Below are 20,040 nucleotides of genomic sequence, written 5' to 3'. Positions count from 1 at the left end.
GGGGGGCACGTCAGCGAGATGATCATACAAGCTTATTTTGAAGAGAAAACACGTTAAAGTGATTACCCAAACTCTCTGGTGTAAACACCCACTACAGTTTACAGACAGACTTCCTGCTTCATCCGAGATCTGCTGTACTTGCCATAGCTGAGCAAACATTTCATATTCCTGCAGTTGATTGTTGTGCCTGCACTCCTAGTTTTATCTCAAACGTAAGATAAACTGAATAAACTGTTTACTTTATTGTTAATGGAGCTCTTACGAGAACAATGTTCGATATCGCAAGGTGAACCATTTGGTTTAAAGGTGGAGTTTGCATGTTTTTTCCAAGCACTCGTCCCAGTGTCCAAAGACATGCTTGGTAAATAAACTGGTGATTCTAAATTGATCATAGGTGTGATTGTGTCTCTCTGTGTTGACCCTGCAGTACACTGGGTTTACCCCACTTTTTGCTCAAGCACCGCATTTTTCCTTTTCATTGCATTCTAGATGATTTTTGCCATTTCTGTCTTATGTCCAGTTCTTATTCTGAGAATCTTGCCATGTTTGTTTTACTTTTATTCCGCCGCCCAAGCAACTGCAGTGTCGTAACCGTGACGTCCACTCCAAATTGGTCTATATCGCCCCGAAGACAGAGTGCTATACACAAACAGCGGGAGTTAACATTTCTTTATTTTCTTAGAAATCTTTGACGTAACAAAGATCTGCAAAAGATTTTCCAATGGCAGTGTGAATGTCAGAGGCGTACATAAGTGTCTCATTTTAAAGAGTGCCAAATAAACTCCTATTTAGAAGATGTCGGCAGGGTATTTCCTTAGTATGTCAGGAAGGAGTTGGCATATCATGTCACATTGATCCTTTTTATTTTCCCTCACTGGATAGTAATTTGCTTTTGCTTTCACTTTCACTGGTTGGTTAGATTTAGGAACTAAATACTGTGTTTCATAATATCAGTACTTTGGGCCAGCTTAAATGTGCTGCCAAGGGTTCCTTTTATGAGTGTCTGCATGCTAGTTAGGAGTGAGATCCTTCCCACTTCTGCTATGAAACCAGTGCCTCATTGCATAGATCCTAGCATGAGTTTGACAAAATGGCAGTATCAGATGCTCTGGGAATGAGAACAGGCTAATTCGTTATTGCTCCTACAGGGACTTTCGGCTGATGAGAACTTTTACTTCTTCCCAGAAACATGCAGCTATAGATGTCTTCTGCTATTTATAGTATTTTACAACATCTAAAAAAAAGAAAAGAAGAAAAGGCCCTTTTTTTCCATCACCATTTTAGAAATCGCATAACCTTTCTATAAAATGTGTCATTGTTCTCAAAAGGATTGCAAACAGAATTTCTGAACATCCATCCAAAGATCCTAAAGTGACCTTCAACTTTTCTGCTGTGGATGAAAACCCTTGCCAGGTGTCTGGTTTTTAAAAGTGCCTAAAAATGTTGGCATGGAGAAGCTAAGTCCTTACATCCGATAAAATTTCAGTTAACTGAATTAAAAATGATTCAGCTGATTTGCTGGCAGTTACTAGTTTTAAGTAGTAAAACTGCAAACACAGTAAAAGTATAAATGATCACTTCTTACCTGTCCACTGGTTAAATTGGCAGTATGTCATGTAGGGGTCATTAGGCTGTATATCTTTGCTTTTATTGTTTTATTTCCACTTGCCTTTGAATGACATCATCCCTTGTTAACTGCTTCTCCTGCTTGCACTTGATCTTTGTTTAATGAATGAGTACCATCACCAGAATTTACCACTGTCGGCCTTTTTATGAGTATACATAAGTTTGGTGAACACACGGTTTCGCTCTTGCTCTCTCTTTCTCACACACACACACACACTTGGGCTCTCTCTTGGAAAGATGTAACACAACAAGTGCCTCTGTTTGAGTAAATCCATATGTGTGCAAGGCGTCAGCACTGTACTGTACCACGGTGAGGGAGAGTCTCTTAATGAGGAACAGGCGTGCAGACAGGCAGACAGTCGTGTTGCATAAGGGCCGCAGTAAAAAACGGGGGCCTGGCTATCCTCCTCCGCCCCCTTTGCTTAGCCAGAGGACAGATGGCAGCAGAAGAAAGCGAGCCAAGGAGCAGCAGCAGCGGCGGCGGGGCTCTCCAATGGCACTCCTCAACAGATGCATTGTTTATTTATTGAAAAATAAATCAGACGTGGGCCTGGCCTGCCCAGGCTACCTCTTTGATCTCCTGCAGCCTTACTAGGGCTGGGCGATATGACCCAAAATTCATATCTCGATATTTTTTAGCTGGATGGCGATATAAGATATATATCTCGATTTTTTTTTTTTTTAAGCCATAAGTTAAGAACAAAAAGAGAGTTCTTAGTCACACTGTGTCCCAGATGTCACACGGGCACTTTTATTTACATACAGCGTAGATATTACTCAAAAATAAATTATCAGCATATATTAAATAATCATGGTCCATAAATAAAAGAAAACAATGTTGTTTTTGTGCATAACAAAAAGCTCACAATTGTGCAGTCAAAATGTAAACTAATAGACGCTGAGCATAATAACAAAGAGACAGATTTCACAGCTGCACCACGTCTCTGAACAGGTCCTTATACACACACAGTACGTATCACTCCGCGAGGCTCCTCCTCGGTAGCCGTAATCCTCCGACAATCCATCAAGCGGTGCAACTCCGTAGCTTAGCAAAGTCATATTAAAACATTTTTTGACAGATTGCTGAGCGCTGTGTACCACATAAAATCGGTTCGCGGTCAGTAAGCACAACCAGAATTCATACATAAGGCGCACTGTCGATTTTTGAGAAAATGAAAGGATTTTAGGCCGTGCAGCCCCTCTGGGCTGCATGTCGTTAGCGCGGTTAGCTCGTTAGCGCGGTTAGCTCGCTAACACGTTGACGCCATCCAGCCCCACGCACGGTAACTCGCTAACGGAGATTTTCCGCTTTCATCTTGTCATTGCCTGCAGGTGAAGCTATGGGGGAGTTGTGTTCAGTGCAGGAGAGGCGAGGCCGAGTAACGTTGCGTAGAGACAAAAGTGGACGAAAGAGAGGCAAACCTGCGGCTCCACAAGTATAATTATAACGTAACATAGACTATATCGATATAAACGATATTGTCACATCTTATATCTCGTATGAAAATATATCGATATTTTTTAAAAACTCGATATATCGCCCAGCCCTAAGCCTTACTCTGTGCTGTTTTCAATCCCACCTACCGGGCCACAGCTAATGGCAACTCTGTAATGTTTAGGAAAGTAGGCCCACTCCAGCATACACAGGGAGGCCCTATGGGGCTGCGTGCTTTAGTCCCGAGAGGACAATGAAAGGGGGCTCTTAAGACAAAGGTACTGAAAAAGAAACGCAGCTTGATAAAAAGATCCACCTCTGCCTCAGTCTCTGGTGCAGATGACAATGGCTGAAATGCTCCAGTTGAGTTTTAGAGGCACGACTTCACAAACCAATAGGTGACCTCCCCAATAGGTGATCTCACAGATTCCCTTTCCAGGCTCACAAACCCTACGGGAGGGATGGAGCACTATTTTTCCTCATTTGATGTTTTGATAATAGTGAAACTATTATAAACCAGTGCTCCCAAATCTCCCATAGGTGTTCAGTCGACTTATTCACACCATCTTGCTCTGTAGATGGGAGCAGGATAAAATGATCCTTTAGAAAAACGTTTTAATTTGCAGTGACCCGTTCCACAAAGGGGGCAAGTCTGTTATCTTTGATTAACCAGTGGATCCCCTCATAGTAGCAGCAGAGGATTCAGATTATGTAATAACTGCTTGTTTGAAGTACAGCAGCTCCATGTACTTCATTTCCCAGAGAAAGTACACTTGTGTTTGTGTAGTGTCTTGTATTTATGCAGACAGGTCAAACATTAGTACATAAGTGTATTTGACTATAAAAAATCAGACAGTGGTTATCTGCCTTTAAGCCTTAGACTATGAACCACGGGTGATGTGTTCTTGTGTCTGAGTTACCTTTAATTAGTTTGATGTTTTAGACTGTGTGAGTTCATCTGACCAAAGTCTGTCTGGATGTTTAACTGACTTAAATGCAGTCGCAGTATTCAAACAAGACTGTGCATGACTATTGCTGGTCTGGTGCTGCTAACCAATCATTTGTGTGCGTAGGTGTGCTTATTGAGATGCACTTGAGCATTTTTCCTTCCGTGTTTTTGTAAAAGGGGGGGCAGGAGTGTGAGGGTGTTCACAGCTGGAAGAAGGTGAGAGGTTGACTTGTAGCAGGATTATCCAGACCAGCTCCATAACTGATGAGCAGCGGTGTTGAGGCTAAAATAACTGACTGCGGAGGAGAATCTCGACCAGCTGCCAAATCAGTCAATGCGTGCATGTCAAGACAGGACCTTAACACAGCTTCTTCTGTGGGAGTGGAACGATGGTAAGCATCAAAGTTGGCGAGTGTAATTAAACACACTGCACATAGATGTCACCTGCAATCTCAACAAACACTGGAGTGCAGTGAGCTCCTTCACTGTCTGACAGAAGCTTGACCTCGAACTATACATTCAACTTAAACAAACAGTGTTATGCATTATACTCAATATGAAGCATACAGTGTTTTGTGTTGATTCAGGCTACCTTTGATTCCATGTTCTCTATAGTGTGTGTGTGTGTGTGTGTGTGTGTGGTGGTGGACAGGCTGGGGTGGGGGGTGGTTGATGACAACCACTTTGAACAATGATAGGGAGTTGAGTTTGTTCTATGGGTGTGGGCACCACTGTTACATACAGCCATGTCTGTCGGTGCAGTAGAAGAGTGTTGTGTAGGAATAGGCAATGAAAAAATATGTTTTATTCCTTTTGGAGCTATGTTTTTCTCTCAGATGCAGAACGTTTACATGTATTACATAAACCCATCTGTCCATATCCACCCTGGAATATACACACACTCTAAAAGTAAAACAACATTTATTAAAGGGGACTTATTATATCCTTTTTATATTCCCAGCTCAGTCGATTTATTCTTAAACACATTAAGATACTGCCCCTCTCAGTTCATCCACTGACTGAAACAAGCCATTTAAGTTGTATTTCCACATAAAGCCACTGCAGCTGGGACATCAATGACAAGAGGAAAAAGAAAGGATGAAACAAAAAAAAATAAAACCTAAAACTGTATTTAATGATTTCTAAAAGTTGTGTGGTGTAGGGTGTGAACTTTTTTCTGTCATCTGATGTGTGGCATGCCAGAAAAACTGCTGCTTTCAGTCAGCTTTATTTTGATTGGCTGCGCCTCGTCAACAGATGGTTTGAATAGCAGGTGGGACGAGGATTTCTGCCCATAGCCGGAGCTGTGTGTGTGTGAGATAAGCATGTTAGAAATATCCCTTCTCTTTGACGGAGCCAAGAGTGGGGAAAAAAACTGCCTGAAAACAAATGTTTGTGGCCATTTTTAATATGAGCATCCGCCACTGTAAAAGCATATCCATCCATCCATTCACTTCTGCTTATCCTTTTCAGGGTTGTGGTGGGTGCTGGAGCCTATCCCAGCTGTTTTAGGGCGAGAGGCAGGGTACACCCTGGACAGGTCTCCAGTCTGTCGCAGGGCTAACACGTAGACCCAAGGCTAACACATGTGTTAGCCCTGTAAAAGCATATATGACAAAAAATAAAAGCATAACGGGTCTCCTTTTTATTTCTTCTTCTGGGTGTCTACCAAATGTCTTCTTGAAGCTGTTACCGGTGCTCCTGCTTTCAATTGAAAAATATCAGAAAACACAACTTCCTATTATTTGTAACAAATTCCTATTATGTTACAAAAATGTTTCGCTTTTGCCTCGGGGTTAATGCACTCCTTCTGAACTTGTGTCTGTACTGGGTCTAGCCTGTTTGAGGCTGCCTCAAGGAATGCTTGAAGACAGTCATGCATGGTTCCCCTGGTGAAGCTCGCCTGTGCGCTGCTCTTTAAGTTACCAAGACGTATGCATCCGAAACCAGCCGATGAGACATTTTAAACAGGATTCCCTTGTAAGAATAAAACGCATTGTGTGAGAACAATTCTGACAAAGCACAAAGCCCAACTTGCTGGCTCAACGCTTTTGAAGTGTGGTGTCAACTCTGACAGGCGACAATAAGGGTGGGATTAAATCTGTACTTTCAGCGACTTAAATCAGTACTTGTGATTTTACAAGCGCCGGGACACTGCACATGAAGAAGAACTGACTGATTTGGCAAACGTACAGGACATTTGGTTATAGCAGCGCACGTGTCCTCTCTGAGCTCTTTCGATTCAAACCATCCGGGGCTGTCTACTGTGCAGTGGATGAAACATTCCTGAACAGGGTTACACTGGGCCAGGGTCTGTGATTAAAAACAAAAATCACTCTAGCACCACTGATAATCACTGATTTGTGTGTTTTTGTAGATGAATCGGATAGACTGGTGTAGTCTTCTATCAAGTTTTAAGCTTATCAACCTAATAAGTAACTCTTCTTTTTTTGTATTTATAATGTAAGATTGGTTTAGTTTTCAGCATTTCTGAATAGCTGATAAATTCCCATCAAACTCTACCTCCTAATGACACTTACAGAACAAAACTAGGATTAGTCTTTTTCCCCCTCTTCTTTCAGACCACACAGAGAGGAACCATATCTCGTTGCTCTTCTTCAACTTTAACGTGATGCAAGCGCACACAGTGATGCGTGCTATTACATAAGCGCTAGGTGTTCTCTGGCAGGACAAGCTGTTCCGGAGGAAGGCTGAGTAAGGTTTGAGGGGGAACTGAAGTCAGGTTGCAGACAGGCAGGAGTGTAGCTTTGGCTTTTTGCATTACTGAGCAGATTGTCTTTAAAGCAGCCCTGTGATGGATGGGCCTCGTATCACACTCACTCAGATCTGTAATCTGGGTCTGCTGCCTTTCTCTCTGTGTGGGGAATTATATGATGCACTAAGCGTTATTACCAGCTTGTGAGGATGTGGCAAGCTGTCCGCACTTATATAAAATTGTCCTCAGGATACCAAAATTATTGGTGGTGGTGGTGGTGGTGGTGGTGAGGAGCTCGCAGCCAAATTAAACTGCCTGGCTGATGTGGCTCCAAACCCACAAGTTTCATCTTTTAATTATAAATCATGTTTAAGAAATTTGAATTTAAACTTAAGATAACCATTCCCCACTGTAATGTCATTAAGGTCACTGTGTGAAGTAGCCTAATGTTCTGTAAAGCAATTTTTCTTTAATAAAATAATCCTCAGCTGTCATGTATGTGTGTGGATATAGCCTCACTGTGTGTCCCTGCATGGACGACTGTGTTGAGGTAATCCTGATTCACCTCAGGAGACTCGAGTCATCTTCTTTCAAACAAAAACGGCTTTATTACAGCTGAACAACTGCTGTGCGGCTCATCGATGACACAATTTTTGAGCAGGCATGCCTGTATTTGTGCGTTCAATTATGCATGTGGGGAGAATTGGCAAGCTGCAGGATGTGTGAAAGCAAGGATGCATAAGCGCGTGCCACGTGGCATCGGATCTGGTAAGCCAAGTCAAGGGGCCGCTGCTGGGGCCTGTGTGTGTATTCTCAGCTGTTGGGTAAGGGGCGAAGCTGGGGCTGTGTGTGTTTTCAGCGTTTTCATCTGCAGTCATGCCGCCCCAAACTACCCCACTAATCCGGGCAGATCTGAGAGCAGGCACGCAGGGGACTCACGCGACGCACTCATATGACACATGTTGTCTCGCACGCACTCACTCATACGTTCACCGTCCGAGGCATGCGCGGCTTCCTGTCAGCTGTCTCACACCGCCACCTCCAACTTCATTTGTACCCTCCTCCACCTTTTTCCATTTTGATCCGTATCCAGAAATGCTTCGTAAAAGTCAGGCTGTACCTGAATAACTGTCCGATAGGAATGTTCAGTATTGCAAAAATCTCAGCTACACATATCCTGAACGGCTACATAGCTCTGATAGCTAAATCTATCTTGTGATGACTGTGAGATTACAGGCTTTTCTAGGTGTATTTGACTTTTTAAACAGTTGGTTCTTTTTGGTTCACCAGGAGAGGCATTAGTTCATCCTATGATGGACCATTTAGCTTGGCTAAAGCATCCGATTTTTTTTTTTTCCAGCTGCTTTAGTTCCTGCAGGAATGTGAACGCCCTGACTTGATAGCGTGGAGGGCCTACCTATCTTATTGTCTAAATATGGCTTCTGATTTGCTTGTATTTCTCTGGTGTGGTTCTCTTTGCGTCTCCACACTTCATGGAGAACTTAGCATCTCTGTGTGATGAGATATTTGACGCTGCTGTTCAAAAATGCGCACGTGTATGTGCACTGACATTCACTTCAGAGAAGCATAAGCATGTGATGTTTTAACAACTTTCTATCACTTATTTCTAGCTGTTGAGTGGTGAGGTGAGGTCAGTGAGTCAGATGTGAGACACAGCAGTTATCTGTACCTGCAAGTTACAGAACGTCATCGACTGTGGTTATTGAGAAATGTTCTAACCCAGATTCTGGCTGTTCTTTTAGTCCTCCTTTACCTCAGTCACCACAAAGTGAGCAATGCTTGCTGATACGGCTATTTGCTAACTAGGTCGGTCCATTTACACGATGTTTATCACTGAATAGTGCTCATGTGATGACTTTTAATATGAATATCAGCACCCATGTCTGCGTTTTTAGATCTGAAATCTTTTATTCATGGGTATGACCATCATTTCTGTCTGTAACTTTAGCAACACACCTGCTTGACTATCTGCAATATGACAACCCAAACTATAAAAATCAAGTTGTAATTAACTGGAATTGCTGTTTAATCTCATGTCTGTTCACTACAGTACAAAAGGCCATTCTCTCATTAACTTCACTGCTCTTTTTCTCGCTGTAGTCTCTATTTAAATCTTCTCTGGTTGAAGCTGTGTCTGGGTACAGTGACCATGAGTGCATCGGAGGAAGGGAGGAGTCTATGATGGTGGTGGCAGAGGACAGAAACGACAGAGCTGGGGAGAGGAAAATGAGAAGAAGACCCTGGCTTATGGGGCTGTTTAATCTCTGCAGGACTGTCAGATGGCTTTGACAGAGCACAGGCACCAATTAGGCTGCAAGATTAGGGGGCTTTGTACTTCTGAAAAGCTTCTGGATGGACCTTTTTTATTTTTCCTTCCTGCCTCGCCTTTATATCTTCACCGGGACTCCTCACCCTTCCTTAACCCTACCGCTCACTCCCTTCCTCCCCCCTTTCTGTCCTCCTGCAGCTCTGCGATCTGCTCCTTAAAATCTGCGATTATATCTGGCTAGACATTGAGAGGAGGGGATTAATAAGGCAGCTTGTCAGTGTGGGTTGACAGGGCTGCACTGTGAATTAGCAGACCAAAGAGGGGGCACGTTGAATGTTTACTGGGGTCTTCAGTGTCCGCTGATCTGGATATGGAGCCAACTTTCAAAGAGTTCAGGTCCCATCTGCACAATGTAAGGCTACAGCGCCAAGCCTGGGAACATTGTACTTAAATCTGAGTCTATTTTGTCCTCTTAAACTCCTTTCTTTATTGATGTATTGTTTTTGTGCATATTATTGCCTAAAATAGGCTCATGTAATGGGTATGGCATCTACCGCTTGCCTTCTATAGTTGTTTACATATCAGCTAGTCTGTCTAGCTTGTGCTCAAATCACTGCTGTGCACATACACACACTTGCACAGACACACTGCTCCTCATGAGTACATGGAAACAATGACAGGAAGTACATTAGCGGGACTTCCATTGTATCTCCCCATACATTCACGCTTCCTGAGCCGGGTGTGGGTGATGGTGAGAGGGACACAGGGTGGAGTGAGGAGGTGTACACGGAGAGCTCCCCCAGTGCTTCGCCGCCCATTGTTGACATGGGGTGGGTGTATATGTCTGGGCCAGGAGATCCTTTAATCCTGCAGCCTTCTGCTGCATGTTGCATCAGCTATGGAGCTTCTTGAGCTCTCTGGCCTGGAAGTGTTGCGGTTGCTGACCTGCGGTCAGTTTTGTTGCTTCACCTCTGGGGATACCAGTAAGGATTAGGTCAGGGCAAGCTGGTCCTATGTCAGCACACGTGCTGTAAAACTGACTTTAACTCAATTAGTTGTCATGCCGCTGAGGGACAGATGGTGGGAAGGTGGGAGTCACCAAACCGCAGGAATGCCCACAACAGCTTCTGTGGTCATTTTAATTGTAACTGAAACAATAGTCAGGCAGGGAGCTGTTTATTCCAAGTGTGTGTGACTGTTTTGCCCTTTTTACTTTGACTGAGTCATTTAAATTGTTTTTGTATTTTAATGCAGACACTTTATGTCCTTGGCAGTTATTTTGTTCTGACTTTCTCTTTTCCCCCTCTTTTGCTTTCTGTGTTTAGGTTTGTCACCACCCAGACTGTCAAGACCTGAATAGCAAAAGCCCCCTCCACCTGTGTGAGTCATGTGACTCACGCTGCCATTCAGAGAATTCAGACAACATGCACTTTGACCGGCACCCCCGATTTGACTTGCAACCTCAAGGTAGACTTGCATGATTTCTTTATTTGGTATCCCTCCCTGAGCAGGATGACGCTGCAGGATGACGCTGCAGGCCATCGCTGCAGGCCATCGCTGCGTAAATGTCAAGGACTCAGAGTTGTTGTTATTGTCTAAATAAGGCAGATCGTGTAAATCATTTTCCTCTTGCACAGCTCAACGTGCGTTTGTCGCGAAATTCCACATTTGCACATTTTGTAATTTGAGTGAGCGTTGTTACTTTTATTGAAGTAAAAATTTGTCTTCCACTCTATGCAGACAGTTTTGGCTTCAATCGTGCCAGCAAAGTTCCAGTCAGTTATTTTGTAGAAACTGTGCAACCCCAGTACAAAGCACCTTGAGGCAACTGTTGTTCTGATTTGGCACTATATAAATAAAATTGAACTGAATGGACATTTGTAGGGATGCATCCTTAAATGTACGGCCGAGCAACGTGCCCATATAAAAGAGAATCTGTATTGTTTTTAACACATGCTGTGAATGGAAGAATGAATAAGTTACAACAGTGATTTATGTGATCTATAGTGTAGGGATTTGTTTCGTTTGGTTTTATGTCTTTGCAAAAAGAAACCACGATGTAGTGGAAATGCAGGAACTGCAGGTAACTGTCACTGAACTTCCTTGTTTGTCGAAGGATGCTATGTTTTTGTTCTATATCTGAAGTAAAAACTGTTACCATTTACATAGACTGAGAGCAGAATTTTACAATAATCATCCAGACAGTCCTGTACAAACCAGAAAAATGATCTTTTCATTCTTTTGCAGTAAATAACTTTTAAGAAAAGTTGAATTAACTACCACTTATCCGTTTATTAACAATGCAAATTAAAATTTGTTACAATAAAGGTTAACTTAGTTGTGAAACAACACAGAGAATGACTGCTGTGATTTGTTAACCTTTAGCCTCCATCCTGGCTCGGAACGTATCCACACGCTCCTGTCCCCCACGGACCAGCCCCCCCTCGGACCTGGAGGAAGAGGATGAAGGGAGCAGTGACCGTGGGTCAGTAACCCTCTGTTATGTCATACCAGTGTTCCAGTTTTCCTCCTGCTTGCCTCTTTTCCTCTCTTATTCCCTGCATGCTATAGGATAAATTGGAGCCATAAAGCATGTCGCCTGTCAGATCTCATTAAAATTTGTGATGCAGACAGATGAAGACGGCACTTTCTCATATGTTGGGCTTTTTTGAAGTGCTGCTTCATGTTAGGGGTGATGATGTGTTTGACTGTTTTGCAGGGAGCGTAAAACAGTGGGGATGAAACTGGTGAAAAAGAAACCACGGAGACGACACACTGATGTAAGATGTCATGCAAACACTTTAACCCATGCTGTGTTCTTGGAAGGAATCCAGGAAGATTATATGATATAGACAAAGAGTTGTTAAATACAGCAGCTGCCATTTTTCTCTGTACCAAGATATGGCGTGATAGCACCTTCTAGGCTGTTCTTTGTCTGAGCCAGGCAGTGTAGTATGAAGGAGCCCCCCTGTGGCTCTGCTGAGAGCCTGCATACAGCCGGACAGCCCGTCCCACCTGTGTAAACTCACAGTCCCTCTGTTCTTCCTGCAGGACCCCAGTAAGGAGTGCTTCAGCCTCAAGTTTGACCTCAATGTGGACATAAAAACAGAAATTGTACCTGCTATGAAAAAGAAGACACTGCGGTGAGCATTGTGTTAAAAACTGAATTAAAAAGTTTTTAAAAACAGTTTATATGATAGTTACATTTTATTTCTCTTCGTCACGTCTTACCAGAGAGGTTCTAGGTCCTGTGTTTGAAAGGAATGGCATTGAGTTGTCCCGGGTGGACTTGTTCCTCGATCAGTCTAACACGCCACTGTCCCTCAACTTCGAGGCCTACCGTTTTGGAGGACACTACCTCAAAGTGAAAGGTAAAACCAAACAAGTACTTAAGTTGATGTCAAATTATGAGTCACGATTCATACAAATAGCGCTTGTGGCTGATTTATCGCTGTCGACTGTTGCAGAAGATGAAACAACTTCTCAGCAATGAAATCTTTTTAGATATGCAAGACTAAAATTTATGGCTGTGTTTTATTACAAAGAGAAACTGGCCTGAACACAGAGCGAGTTTAAGGGCAGATGAAGGTTCAGGAAGAGCAGTGAAGAATATGGTATTCAATTATCAGATTCATTTTGAAGATCCTCTACAAAAATCCACTAATCATCAGCACGACAGAGGCCAAAAGAGCAATACTGTAATTTTTCCACATCATATTTCCTGTGACCCCCTCACACGAATCCTGAGTATACGTTTCCCATAAAGACGCAGAAGCTTTATTTCACTGTGATATGACTGAAGCAACCAAAATACATCATGTACAATACTTTTAAAATCCTAATCAGTAAAAATTTTGTCCCAGGTTGATTTATTTTTTGTAATAACCCAATAATAAGCAGAACAAAGTCAAATGTTGCCAAATGTCTCCCCTTTAATTGCAGAAAATGCCTTCTTTTGATGCATTTTGCAGCCCTTCACCTGTAAATGACTATTGAATTTTGTCTCAAATTCATGAGCTGATCGCATGAGATTCGGTAAAACAAATAAAGATCATGCAAATCTCATCAACAAATCAAATTATTTCCTCTCTTCTTTAAAATAGCTGACATAACTGCAGGTCCGCAGCTTGTTTAGGATATTTTTTTGGTCAGTTATTCAGTTGCTGGACAAAAAAAAGACTGTAAGAAACCTCTTTAAATCAATTTCAATAGCACAATGAAATGACCCACAGGAAAAGTGGAGCTTTTGTTGTTTTTCCTAGAAACCGAGCAGTCTCGTCCTCGGCAGCAGCATTTTAGACGTTGCACTGTTCTTACCTCTGTGCCTCTTTAACAATGGTTAATCGAGACGAATGAGGCTGGCCAGTTTCCTCTCACACCCGTGTTTCTGACAAGCAGGAAAAAGGAGTGGACTGCGTCTTTTGTAATATACTAGTGATTAAAACTACACGTGGAAAATGTGTCACTGATCTGTTCAATCTTGTTCCAAAAGTCTCATGAAAATTCTCACTAATTTCACTGACTAAACAGCGATATGAGTCTTTAGACTTTCCCTAATTTTTTCCAGGGTGGAAACTGGGTGAAATGGCTCCTTCTCCACTGTTTCGCTTTTAGATGAAAGGCCCATTAGAGCCGCTCATAATGAGATCCAGTACCACGAGTAATTGCTCTTCTTTGAAATTGTCCCCTCCCACTCTCTCACCTCTTGACCACAGACTGGAGTTACATACAGTCTCAAAAATATACAGAGGTCAAAGGTAAACAGTTCACAGCTGTTCGGTCGCATGAAGTCTGAGAATCTATGTTGTTCTGCTCTAGTCTGTTCTGGTCCTGTAAACACTTGAAGTTAAATCATGGTCTCTCCTGAGTTTTAACATGAATTTAGTTAGAACTAGTTTTAGGTTTTCTCTTTAAGTGAGCACTTTCACCAGGGATATTTGTTTTTGTTGCATGATTTCTAAGATATTTACCTGAAAGGTGAGAAGTTTCCACTGCCCCAAAGTGACCCAAAAACACACCACTGCAGGTTTAATTTAAGCCCAACATTCGATTTGTATTAACCCGTCTACTGTGTTTTTAAGAGGCTGTAAAAATGTAAGAAAAACCATCACACCCCATTCTGTTGGGTGCTGGTCGGAGTTCAAAAAAAGTCCAAACTCAGAACAAAAGTCAGTTTGAAGAGAAAACTCTTTGGCATTTTTTCTGCTATAAAAGATAAATAATGACTTAAGACTTTTCCAGTATTTCTTCCACACAGCTTGACCTTTTTTTTTTTTTTTTTTTTTTTTTTTGTGTGTGTGTGTGTGTGTAGCTCGGCCAGGCGATGAGCTGAAGGTGGAGCAGGGCGTGAAGGACTTGCGGTCTCTCAGCCTGCCCAACATGAAGCCGCCTGGAGTCCAGAGCCCCTACATCCTCGCGCCAGGCAGTGAGAAGGTGGAGCATGGATCTCTCGGACGCCGCGAAAGCATAGATCTGTTGGTGAGTTACGTTTGGGACAAACGGGTAAATTTTTGAAAACGATTAGATTCGAACACCACCTCTGTGAACAACACTTTGCACATAGACACGCCCTTCATCCTTTTTTTGGTTTTGTTTTTGCGCCACAAGCTTTATCATTTTCCATATCACCTGTTTCTGTTGTCCATGGGCTCCTCCTCCTAGTATCTCATCATGATCTCATTATGACCTCATTGTCTTCCATTAGCGTTATCGGCACTGCAGAATCTTGGGCATCTATTTGAGCCTTCTGCCAGACTCAAATCTTCTGCCAGCTCTTCGTGCATCTATGAGCACACACGCATGCATGTGCATGCCGCGTCGTACTGCCGACTGAACCTTTGAATCTCACATGATGATGAGTCACTCAGGAACTCTCTCTGCTATACTTCAGCTCTTCCTGCAGCACCAGGAAGCGCCTGTTTTGTTACTGATGAGTGATGCTAAAAGGCCAATAGAGGCTTGCAGGATCCCGATCCACTTGGCTGCCAAACACGCAGCTTGGAAATGGTGCAGACGGTCATCGGGTTCAAGTTGTGGCAAATAATGTGCTCGCTGTAGCTCTCGAAACAGTTTTCAGCATGCAAACTTTGATTTTTAGCACAAATAGACATTAGTCAGGCTTTAGCACTGGCACTGTATCTAATCCTCCCTTAATCTGTGAAATGTTTTTGATTATTGCTTGAAACACTGTTTAGTCTGTAAAAAATCATGAAAAATGTTCCTAACAGCTTCCCAGAACGCAATATAATGTAATCAGATAGCGACGCTGCTCACTAAACACCCACCCGTGCAATGTTGTGACATGTCCCAAACTTTCGATATACTTCACAATAACAGTAGCAGATTTTTCTCCCTGAACCTTTTGGATTTTTTGAAACAATGGGCTTTTCATTTCAGGCAAAGTCAGGCTATTATTTCTAATTGCAACCACAGATTTTTGCCACGTGAAACAACTGTCTGTTGCAAATTAGCTTAGCTCCATGTCTCTGTTTGGAAAGCTTGTCTTGTTCTGAATTTAGAGCTGACTGATCATCAATTAAGGGTCTTGTTCTTAAAAGACAAGTACCAACACGTTCTGTCTGGAGCTTCTGCAGAGAAGAGTAAAGGTCCCCAAATCCCATAAAGAGCTGAATTGTGTTAAACTGTGATTGCATGCAGACGCTGCTTAAAAATGTGGGAATGCCTTGAGTGGATGTGACGGTCACGAATGACACTTTTAAAAGAAAAAAGGTTGTTTGGGTGAGAGGTCAGTGGCCTATTTTGTCTGGCCAATAGTCTGAAAATTATAAGTATATTAAGATATACACACTGGCTACTTTATTAGGTACACTTTGCTAGTGTAGTAGTTTCACATGATTTGAGTTTTGCGACATGTTGTGTTACAATGTTGGAAGCAGCCATCAGCAGAATGGATGCACTGTGGTCATAAAGGGATGGACATGATCAGCAACAATGATCAGGTAATTGCTGCCATGTGATTGGCTGATCAGATATTTCTGTATATGTCTGTATGACTGAAACTGTAATCAGCATCAGCTGGTGCAGTATCTGGTTGCAATTAAATAAGATTTTCTAGATGATGCTATTTAGAAAAAAAAACTTATTATAAGCAGTCTCTCCATAACATTGCTTTGACTGATGTTCTGAACAACATAGTATGAGTGGTGACTTGTATTGTCGTGTTTGCTTGTTTGTTATAAGCAGATATTCAAGTTTTCCCATAATGTGGTCATCACTTTCCAGTCTAGTAGCATGTCTTTGTGTACTGGTTGAGAGTAACCCCATATCCTGAACCAGTGTAGTAAGATTTGTCACATACTACTTGTACTGTAGTTTACATTTGTAGTTTTCTCAAGTTCAGTCAGTTTTGCTTTGTCAGATGTCATTTAAGTTGCGTCAAACATTGGTTGCTAATCATCCCAGAGGCAAGTCGGCACGTCGAGTTTGATTGTGTGTGTTCGTATACGCGCTGTGAGCAGATGTCATTGTTGCCTTGGGCAGCAGAACGGGTAGAGGCTTGGTTAAAGCGTTTTATGGGTAATCTGTGAAGGTAAGTCATGAAGACGAGTCATCAAGCTGTGAAATAAACACTGGAGGTTGCTCAGGAACCCAGTTTTAGTCATACAGTCTGACCTGTTGCACAGTGGAATATTTTGCGTTCTTTACAGGACTCTTACTACTGAGCTTCAGTACCCACAGTGCTGGCTCATGCTCGTCGGCCTTATTTACGCTGAATTTGAAAGAGTAATGAGAGTGACAACCCCAGTGCAGTCCTCATGGTGGCAGTAAAGTGCATAGCTCTACCAGAAGACACAGTAGTTTATCTCAAAATGTTAAGACACTCCTCTTGAGTAGTGGAAAAAGTGTTTAGAAACTTTAGAAAAAGTTTGTTTTTTTTAATCGGCATGACTATATGGGAATTTCTTTATTTATATTTTATAATAGGTACCAAAAAGGAAAACCTTTCACATGAGGGACAAAAATGAAAACTGACCCTGAATGACTCTGACCTTCAGCCCCTTGGGCAGAACTTTCAAATTAAAAACAGACCTGAGTCTGTAATGGAAATCCCTGAATGGCGTCAGAAGCACATCTGAAAAGCATTGTCAGTGAACACAAATTCTTGGTGTACCTAGAGTTCACAGTTCAGACTTCACTATGCAGAGAAAAAAAGTGTATAAACAAGATCATCTTATCTGGGTCCAAGCTGGTGTAAAATAGACCGAGGTTTTTAGAAATCACGGGCGCCACGACCTGTGGGCTAAAGAGCAAAGGTGGTGAAGGTGGATGGCCATCTAGTTGTGTTGATATGGGGGTTTATCACTGTATCACCTGCACACGTGTAACGGTAACACTGATGCTGAAAATTGTAATATATACAGTTCTGAGAAAAATGTTGTTCAGACATTTTTAGACCTGGCAAAACCACAATGATGCCATTCGATGCATTATCAAAGGAACAATATGGCGAAGCTGACGCCAGCCTGCTGAGAAACTGAAATCTTATATTTAGCAGGAATGCTGAGAAATCAGTTTCAGATTTGCATGAACTGGTTTCCTCATTTCCCAAATGCTAAAACACAATGATGCAACAGAGTGGTCAGCATTTCCTCATCTTTCCTAACAGTTCTGACACGGCATCACGGGTTCTATTTTCTGGAAATGGGAAGCCAGTTTAATGATTTAGAAGAAAGGGAAGAAACCCTGTGATTCACTTTGGTTAGTGGCCCGTATTTTATGTCAGCTGTAGCTTGGAACTTTGTTTGAGCACTGAGGAGCCTCTTTGTGTCTCTGTGATAGCAGTTTTGGCACTAACTGTTCAACGCACGCATATCTGAGTGTGGAACGACATCAGCTTGTGGCCAAACCCTGTCCCTTCTCGACAGAATTAACCCTTTTGTCTAAATGAGGCGTTTCATGTTTATTATCACATGGTTCCTATATTATGGTTCCTGGCACTTTTGTGATAGGCTAGAAATAGCTTTCGTGATCGAGAATGATTGTTTTATGATGCTGATTATGAAAGATGCAATCCAGCCCTGCTGATAGTTTCCATATAGCCCTGTATGCAACCTCTGCGATGCACTTAATTGCACCATTTGCCAGTTATTTCTCCCTTTGTACCTTTTGCACCACATCCCCTTTGATTAAGGGTGCCTTCTGACCTGCAGAAGACCTGAGGTCCAGCTAATTCATTTGTGTTTATAAGGGTTGTTTGTTTGTTTATTTGTTGATCAACTGTAGTTACATAATTTTATTAAGTTCAAATCTCTGGAAGCTGAGACCCTTCCCCATTTATTTGGTAAGGTGACCTTATTAATCCCAAGGGTTAGTGCCCAGATTGATATCAAAATTGAGCAAAAAGAAAACTTAAAAGATGTTTAAATGTTTCTCTCACTGTTAAACAGAAGCTTCGAGATGCAAAGTCAGAGTCACAAGCTTGTTTTCCCTTTTCCCTACAACAGAACCTGAGATCTTTCACTTTTACAGCTCTCATAAAGATAAGGCAGCCATGTTCCAGGACCTTGTCACTGTCAGAAAAACATGATTGATGATGATAACTCTGATTAGTGTTCTCACCGTTGTAATATAAAGTCCATTTGTTGCCATAGAACTGTAAATACAACACAGAAGCGGCTGACCTCTGGTAGTTTGCCTTGCTCCTCTGACTGGGTGTGATTCAGGCTGAATAAAAGAATTCAAAAATCTTTCAACTTTAAACACTATTCTTTTATCAAGAGGTCGCAAATCCAGTGTCGGGGTTCGGTTTACAGTTTGCAGTTGGATTGTGTTAGCTTTCAAAGGGAGCTGGTGTTGGGTAATGGATCCTCCATATGTGTTTTAGGGCTCTGGCCTCCCATAATGCACTCTGCCCTCACGTTAGGAAAAACATTTGGTAATCCTTTTGTGACACAGAAGAAAAAGCTGGAGAAAAAGCTGGCACTGAGCTTCTGGTGAAATTTATGTACCAGTCCCACATCCGAGCACTTTTCATTTAAGATTTGACACGTTTAGCTTCTCTTTGTAAATATTTTTGGTGAAACTTGATGTTTTGAAACCTGTTATGCTCATGACCAGCTATGTGTTTTTGTTACCAGCTTCTATTAGAGTAGTTTTACACGATTCACAGATCAAAATAATCCTGATTTATTGTGTAGTGCGCTTTGGTGCAGCTCAGTTTATTCACTGTCTTAAGTCGATTTATCTCCTCTCCCTTTAAGGCAATGCGTCCTTTAACTCTCTCCTGAGTGGCTGAGCTCCATAAACATAATATTTGAACAGCTGATGTGTCGGGCTTCTGTGCTTGCAGCCACAGCTGCAATTATCATAGTCTGCAAGGCTGACACTATTGGAAAAAAACTGTGTAAAGCAACGTTTTTAGAGCTTTATAATTCTTTGTATAATTCTTTAACACATCACAGCCTGATGACTAATTATTAAGAAAAGAAAATGATTGATGCAGCGATCCAAAATATAAACCAGCATCCTAGTTTGGATTTCAAAGATATCCTTTGTGCATCCATTATGGCATACAAAAATTGCATTTCTACCATAGTTTTGCAGAAAAAAAATGTAATTAACACATTGAAATACTTTATTTTATTAATATTAATACTAATACTTGTATGTGCTGGACACACGTTGTCTCATACTACATTTCTGTTCTCAGTTTTTAATCATCAGAGGCTTTGAGTTTCGAGAAAGCAGCTCTCTTATTCACAAGGGCTCGCCCTTGTGAATAAGAGAGTAGTTTAACTTGTCAGATTCTTGGTTTGTAGGGATTTGCGTCTCCTCCTGGGATCAAACCAGGGGCTTGTTAGGCGAATGTGTAAACCACTACACTGCCTCATGTTGCGTTTGCTGACTTTAGATATTGTGACAGTTTTATATTGAGTGTGTGGAGACTATTACCTTGATCTGATCTGTTAATTTCAAACAGGATATTTTTTATTTAATAGGGCTGGTGACCCTCACGTTTCATATCCACTCTTGAAGATTGCTTGTAGCCTCTCGAGTGTAACGAT

At 42.0% G+C, this 20,040-nt stretch overlaps 1 protein-coding gene across 1 annotated transcript in view; it reads left to right on the top strand.

Moving 5' to 3' along the window:
- The window catches only part of plekhg5b (pleckstrin homology domain containing, family G (with RhoGef domain) member 5b), a 64,846-nt gene that overhangs the window by 28,513 nt on the left and 16,293 nt on the right, over nt 1-20,040 (top strand). The window contains exons 3-8 of the mRNA XM_085344525.1: nt 10,342-10,483; nt 11,402-11,501; nt 11,736-11,796; nt 12,068-12,159; nt 12,251-12,387; nt 14,328-14,494. Of these exons, the coding sequence (XP_085200651.1) occupies nt 10,342-10,483; nt 11,402-11,501; nt 11,736-11,796; nt 12,068-12,159; nt 12,251-12,387; nt 14,328-14,494 (699 nt within the window). The remainder of the gene's footprint in view (nt 1-10,341; nt 10,484-11,401; nt 11,502-11,735; nt 11,797-12,067; nt 12,160-12,250; nt 12,388-14,327; nt 14,495-20,040) is intronic.

Source organism: Diplotaxodon limnothrissa, linkage group LG20, assembly GCF_057381915.1.
Source record: "Diplotaxodon limnothrissa isolate DT_005_m linkage group LG20, D_limnothrissa_male_GT1.1, whole genome shotgun sequence".
NCBI classification, from domain to species: domain Eukaryota; kingdom Metazoa; phylum Chordata; class Actinopteri; order Cichliformes; family Cichlidae; genus Diplotaxodon; species Diplotaxodon limnothrissa.
The sequence above is the reverse complement of the archived record's forward strand: the minus strand, read 5'-3'. Positions and strand labels throughout refer to the sequence as shown.